The sequence below is a fragment of the Triticum urartu genome, chromosome 6A, assembly GCF_056163025.1.
Source record: "Triticum urartu cultivar PI428250 chromosome 6A, HENAU_Tu73, whole genome shotgun sequence".
In the NCBI taxonomy this organism is placed as follows: domain Eukaryota; kingdom Viridiplantae; phylum Streptophyta; class Magnoliopsida; order Poales; family Poaceae; genus Triticum; species Triticum urartu.
In genome coordinates, this window is record NC_141878.1 from 508,367,644 (window position 1) to 508,374,768 (window position 7,125).

General features: G+C 48.7%; 1 protein-coding gene across 1 annotated transcript; it reads left to right on the top strand.

The window, feature by feature from the left end:
• Positions 1-5,760: 5,760 nt before the first annotated feature.
• On the top strand, positions 5,761-6,778 carry LOC147965954 (E3 ubiquitin-protein ligase ATL23-like). The gene has a single exon (XM_087527010.1). The coding sequence runs from the start codon at positions 6,095-6,097 to the stop codon at positions 6,563-6,565; it is 471 nt and encodes a 156-aa protein (XP_087383136.1). The 5' UTR covers positions 5,761-6,094; the 3' UTR covers positions 6,566-6,778.
• Positions 6,779-7,125: the final 347 nt, after the last annotated feature.

Genomic DNA, 7,125 nt, shown 5'->3' on the forward strand with positions numbered 1-7,125 from the left:
CAAGAAAATAAAGTTTCTACGATCTGATCGCGGAGACAAATATTTGAGTTACGAGTTTGGTCTTCAACTAAAACAATGTGGGATAGTTTCACAAATTCATGCCACCTGGAACACCACAACATAATGGTGTGTCCGAACGTCATAACCGTACTTTACTGGATATAGACATATAGTGCAATCTATGATGTGTCTTACCGATTTGCCACTATCATTTTAGGGTTATGCATTAGAGACAACTACATTCACATTAAATAGGGCACCGTCTAATCCGTTGAGATGACACCGTATGAACTATGGTTTGGCTAGAAACCTAAGCTGTCATTTCTTAAAGTTTGGAGTTGTGATGCTTATGTGAAAAGGTTTCAGCCTGATAAGCACAAACCTAAATCGAAAAAGTGCGTCTTCATAGGATACCTGAAAGAAACTGTTGGGTACACCTTCTATCACAGATCCGAAAGGCAATATCTTTGTTGCTAAGAGTGGATCCTTTCTAGAAAGAAGTTTCTCTCGAAAGAAGTGAGTGGGAGGAATGTAGAACTTGATGAGGTAATTGTACCTTCTCCTGAATTGGAAAGTTGTTCATCACAGAAATCAGTTCTAGTGATCTCTACACCAATTAGTGAGGAAGCTAATGATGATGATCATGAAACTTCAGATCAAGTTACTACCGAACCTCGTAGGATAACCAGAATATGGTCTGCACCAAAGTGGTACGGTAATCCTTTCTGGAAGTCATGTTACTAGACCATGATGAACCTATGAACTATGAGGAAGCGATGATGAGCCCAGATTGCACAAAATAGCTTAAGGCCATGAAATCTGAGATGGGATCCATGTATGAGAATAAAGTATGGACTTTGATTGACTTGCCCGATGATCGGTGAGTCATTAAGAATAAATGGATCTTCAAGAGGAAGACGGACGCTGATAGTAGTGTTACTGTCTACAAAAGGTTTTCAACAAGTTCAAGGGGTTGACTACGATGAGACTTTCTCACCCGTAGCGATGCTTAAGTCTGTCCGAATCATGTTAGCAGTTGCCGCATTTTATGAAATCTGGAAAATGGATGTAAAAAATGCATTACTTAATGGATTTCTTAAAGAAGAGTTGTATATGATGCAACCAGAAGGTTTTGTCGATCCTAAAGGTGCTAACAAAGTGAGCAAGCTCCAGCGATCCATCTATGGACTGGTGCAAGCATCTCGGAGTTGGAATATATGCTTTGATAAAGTGATCAAAACATATGGTTTTATACAGACTTGCGATGAAGCCAGTATTTACAAGAAAGTGAGTGGGAGCACTAAAGCATTTCTGATAAGTATATGTGAATGACATATTGTTGATCGGAAATAATGTAGAATTTTCTGGAAAGCATAAAGGAGTGTTTGAAAAGAGTTTTTCAAAAAAAGACCTCGATGAAGCTGCTTACACATTGAGCATCAAGATCTATAGAGATAGATCAAGACGCTTGATAAGTTTTTTCAATGAGTACATACCTTGACAAGATTTTGAAGTAGTTTAAAATGGAACCGTCAAAGGAGTTCTTGCCTGTGCTGCAAGGTGTGAAGTTGAGTAAAAACTCAAAAGCCGACCACAGCAGAAAATAAAAAGAGAATGAAAAGTCATTCTCTATGCCTCAGTCATAGGTTCTATAAAGTATGCTATGCTGTTTACCAGTCCTATTGTAGACCTTAGCATGATTCTGGCAAGGGAGTACAATAGTGATCTAGGAGTAGATCATTGGACAGCGGTCAAAATTATCCTTAGAGGACTAAGGAAATATTTCTCGTTTATGGAGGTGATAAAAGAGTTCGTCGTAAAGAGTTACGTCGATGCAAGCTTTTTTACATCGGTCTAGATGACTCTAAGTCTCGATCTGGATACGTATTGAAAGTGGGAGCAATTAGCTAGAGTAGCTCCGTGCAGAGCATTGTAGACATAGAAATTTGCGAAATACATGCTGATTTGAATGTTGCAGACCCGTAGACTAAACTTCTCTCACAAGCAAAACATGATCACTCTTTTGGTGTTAATCACACAGCGATGTGAACTAGATTATTGGCTCTAATAAACCCTTTGGGTATTAGTCACATGGAAATGTGAACTAATCACATAAAGATGTGAACTAGATTATTGACTCTAGTGCAAGTGGGAGACTGAAGGAAATATGCCCTAGATGCAATAATAAAGTTATTATTTATTTCCTTATATCATGATAAATGTTTATTATTCATGCTAGAATTGTATTAACTGGAAACTTAGTACATGTGTGAATACATAGACAAACAGAGTGTCACTAGTATGCCTCTACTTGACTAGCTTGTTGAATCAAAGATGGTTAAGTTTCCTAGTCAAAGACATGAGTTGTCATTTGATTAGCGGGATCACATCATTAGAGAATGATGTGATTGACTTGACCCATTGCGTTAGCTTAGCATTTGATCGTTTAGTATATTGCTATTGCTTTCTTCATGACTTATACATGTTCCTATGACTATGAGATTATGCAACTCCCGAATACCGGAGGAACACTTTGTGTGCTACCAAACATCACAACATAACTGGGTGATTATAAAGGTGCTCTATAGGTGTCTTTGATGGTACTTGTTGAGTTGGCATAGATCGATATTAGGATTTGTCACTCCGATTGTCGGAGAGGTGTCTCTGGGCCCTCTCAGTAATGCACATCACTATAAGCCTTGCAAGCATTGTAACTAATGAGTTAGTCGCGGGATGATGTATTACGGAATAAGTAAAGAGACTTGCCGGTAACGAGATTGAACTAGCTATTGAGATACCGACGATCGAATCTCGGGCAAGTAACATACCGATGACAAAGGGAACAACGTGTGTTGTTATGCGGTTTGACCCATAAAGATCTTCGTAGAATATGTAGGAACCAATATGAGCATCCAGGTTCCGCTATTGGTTATTGACCAGAGACATGTCTCGGTCATGTCTACATAGTACTCGAACCCGTAGGGTCCGCACGCTTAAAGTTCTGTGACGATCGGTATTATGAGTTTATGTGTTTTGATGTACCGCAGATAGTTCGGAGTCCCGGATGAGATCGGGGACATGACGAGGAGTCTCGAAATGGTCGAGACGTAAAGATCGATATATTAGACGACTATATTCGGACATCAGAAAGGTTCAGAGTGATTCGGGTATTTTTCGAAGTACCGATGAGTTACGGGAATACGGGGGAAGAAGTATTGGGCCTCATGGGCCAAGTGGTGAAAGAGAGGAGGCAAGATAAGGCAGGGCGCGCGGCCCCCCTAGCCCAAACTGAATTGGACTAGGGGGCCGGGCCCCTTTCCTCCTTTCCTCCCTCTCCTTCCTTCTCCCTCTCCTCCTTCCTTTACCCCTCCTAGTAGGAGTAGGAAAGGGGAGTCCTACTCCTACTAGGAGGAGGACTCCTCCTCCTGGCGCGCCCTGCAAGAGCCGTCCGGCCTCCCCCCTTGCTCCTTTATATACGGGGGCAGGGGGCACCCCAAGACACACAAGTTGATTGTTCCAAGCCGTGTGCGGTCCCCCCTCCACCATAATCCACCTCGATCATATCGTAGTGGTGCTTAGGCGAAGCCCTGCGTCGGTAACATCATCATCATCACCATCATCACGCCGTCGTGCTGACGGAACTCTCTCTCGAAGCTCTGCTGGATCGGAGTTCGTGGGACGTCATCGAGCTGACGTGTGCTGAACTCGGAGGTGCCGAGCGTTCGGTACTTGGATCGGTTGGATCGTGAAGACGTTCGACTACATCAACCGCGTTTTCATAACGCTTCCGCTTATGTTCTACGAGGGTACATGGACGATACTCGTGTGCATAGGATTTTTTTTGAAATTACCATGTTCCCCAACACTTGGAGGCCTACATGTATTTTCACTATCACTTTCACACCAGTCTCTACAGTGTTTTTATGTCAGTTTATACAACGATTCTACATGAATGTGTAAGAGCATCTATATCCGCTTAATAAATCGGCCCCTCAAATGCCCGCGGATGCGTCCGGGCCCGTCCGCGGGCACTGACCGGGCACTCCTCATATTTATTGTCTTGCATCCGCGTATCTCATATCCGGTGTCTTATATCCATACTACCATGCACACGTTGATTTATCCTATGTGATCAGACGACATACAACAAAATTGCGCAGGAACACAAGATCGGTTGCAAACGGACATAAACATACTTCACCACATACAAAAGATCACAGTTCATCCAAGGACAAGTTCATAAATTTCTACAACTAAAACGATATAAACATTGAGGAGGAGGGGGCCGGAATCACCACTTCCTCCCCGGGCCTTTGGCCTTCTGGTCGCTGGCGCAACTGTAGGCATCCGTAGCTGGTGGAGGGTCCTGGTCGTCGGACGACGAGGTGCAGCTGTCGCCGCCGTCGGAGTCGGTGTCGGAGAGGACGATGAGCCCCTTCATCCGACGGACCACCCTGTCCTGTTCCCGCTTCAGCCTTGCCACTCCAGCCTTCTTCGCGGCTGCCTCCCTCGTCTCACGCTCCGACTGCTCAATGGCTAGCCGGAGCGCCTTGGCATTCTTTTGTTGAAGGCGGCGAGCGTCAGTCTCCGCCGTCATGAGGGAGCGGCGGTACACCTAGGCGAGGAGGCGCGCGTCCTCGTCGGCGTTCGTCTCCGTCCCGTGGCGGCGACGCGCGAACTCCTCCGTAGCCTCCCTTCCCCGTGCACGCCGCCTCTCGCGGTGCGCGGTGCGCGCCTTCGACTCTGGAGTGCGCGTGCGGGCCGGAGACGCGGGCACAAGCACCCAACACTGGCCGCGTGGGGGAGCGGCCGGCGGGGGAAGGAGATGGTGCGGGGCCGGTGCGGTCCGTGTTGACCGGGCCTCGCTGCGCGCATGCCAGGAGGGTCCAGCTCCGCCGTCCGCGCTGCGCCGGCGCGGGAGGTGTGGCGACGCTCCAGATCCGGAGCTGTCGTCGGTCTCCACTTTGGACCGGTCCAGTGCAATGCGGAGGGCCATCTCCTCCTCGTAGTGGAGCTCCGAGTCAGAGTCGTCGCCAGAGCAGCTCATGGTGGTGGATGGGATCGGAACCGGAGTGGGAGAGGAGTGGACGGATGGAGCGAGAGAGGAAGAGAGTGAGCTAGGGTTTGAGCTCGCCGCCCGTATTTGGGTTTTTTGTGGGGTCCGTGTTGGGCCGGACTTGTCAGGCGGACGCGTCCGGACGTGCCCGGGCTGGCCCATATCCGCTCTAAATTTAGGCTGGATATGAGAAATGTCGGTCAGCCCGGACGTTTGAGCCCCGTTTGAGAGGTTCTGTTGGATCAAACTTTTGTGACCGCTCACTGGCCGGACGGCCTGTCCGGGTGTTTGAGACGGGTATGAGAGACCCTGTTGTAGATGCTCTAATGCAACTTACGGAGTCTACTTCACTTCACAATTATGCGTTTCACACTAATATCATTTGGAGGATAATGCATTTTACACTAGTTTCTACTCCATTTTCTGTGGCCTCATTAAGCCAACCCTAGTCTTGCTACCGCTACGTGTCCGGAAGACAAACCAAACCACCTTGTCATTCGTCAACACGTAGCTGTACCCGAAGTTCCAGATCGCGACCATGTGGCAAGCTTATTCAGAACCTGGAGTTGGAAGCCACGCCACGCACTGATATGAAACCAACAAGGGATCGAAGGAAAACGATTAAACGAGCGTAGCCCGCAGTCTCGCCAAGTCCGGCATCCGACCGGCGCGTCCCTTTCTTTCCAGTAAACACCATCCACAACGCTACTCTTGCAAAGCGGTTATTCTAATCAGACGCTGCTTCCGCCCGGCAATGGAGACGATCTGATAAAGACACATGGAGGAGCGTACACAGCGGCACATGATGTCGCTTTTAAGGACAGCGGTTTTGTCAAACTGAGGAACATGATAAGGGTGCCAAAATATGGAAGATTGACGGAGAGATGCAGTATTGCAGTTGAGTGATTGACCTTTCTCCGAGGAGCAGTGAGGACTGGTTCGCTCTACTTGGCAACTTGCGTCTTGGATCATCTGCCCAGTTGTGTACAGCCTTTGCTTTAAACTCTACTCTCAGCGAAGATCAGTTTGCGCGTCTGCATGGCGCGAATGGCGGTCTCCGTGCTCTTCCTCATCGCCGGCGTCGTGCTCATGCTCGCGCTGCACGTCCTCGTCATCGTCTGGGCGGTCCGGCGGGGCGCCGTGCTGCGGCTGCGGGGTGCGGCGCGGGAGCGGGACCAGGAGCAGGGGGAAGCGACGGGTCTGACGGCCGACGAGCTGGGCGAGCTGCCGTGCCAGGATTTCAAGGCCGCCGCCGCGGTCGGGACGGGCGCCGCCGAGTGCGCGGTGTGCCTGGAGGCGTTCCAGGGGGGCGACCGGTGCCGCGTGCTGCCGGGGTGCCACCATGGGTTCCACGCGCAGTGCGTGGACTCGTGGCTGCGCCAGAGCCGCCGGTGCCCGGTGTGCCGCGCCGAGGTGGCCTGCCGCGGCAAGGCGGCCGGCGCGGCGGTTGTCGATGAGGCCGCCACATCGGAGATCGTCGCTGAAAGACTGGGAGGTGCAGATCGCTAGCGGATTTTGTTTGACCGAGACTCGTGTGCCGTCGTTGATTAGCTTGTGATTTTTTTTAGTACGATTAGCTTGTGATTGTACATAAAGTAATCCATCTAGCATTTGGAGTCCTCCTTTGTAATTTTTCTGATTTCATTCATTCCGTACATTAATTTCTTGTTTGATGAGAACGGAGCGTGACTCAGTTGGCAAGGCGCGCGAGTTCGCAACCAATCCATTAGTGTTCAAGTCTAGACTCGAGCGCTTGATGCTCATGAAGTTTTTTTCTATATAAAAAAATGTCAGCAGACTAGTCTAACCCGGGTTGGTCTCATTTTTTTCTTGTTTGATATAGTAATATTGTAGTTTCTAAGAGCATCTCCGACAGATGTGCTAAATAAGCCGCACGCTGGATAAAGCGGCTATATAACGTGTGCGCGACCGAAAATAGTGCTTCAGCAGCCGTATTATAATCCTGCGCGCGGTAAACAAGGTTCAGCGCACTGGGAAAACTGCATCGTGCGCTAGACATCGAACATTTGCGCTCGAGCGAGCAACCGCTGCCCTGAATTCTCCGGTCG

Bases quoted from the DNA above. Each gene is read 5' to 3' on its own strand.
- LOC147965954 (XM_087527010.1), top strand. From the start codon at position 6,095: ATGGCGCGAATGGCGGTCTCCGTGCTCTTCCTCATCGCCGGCGTCGTG.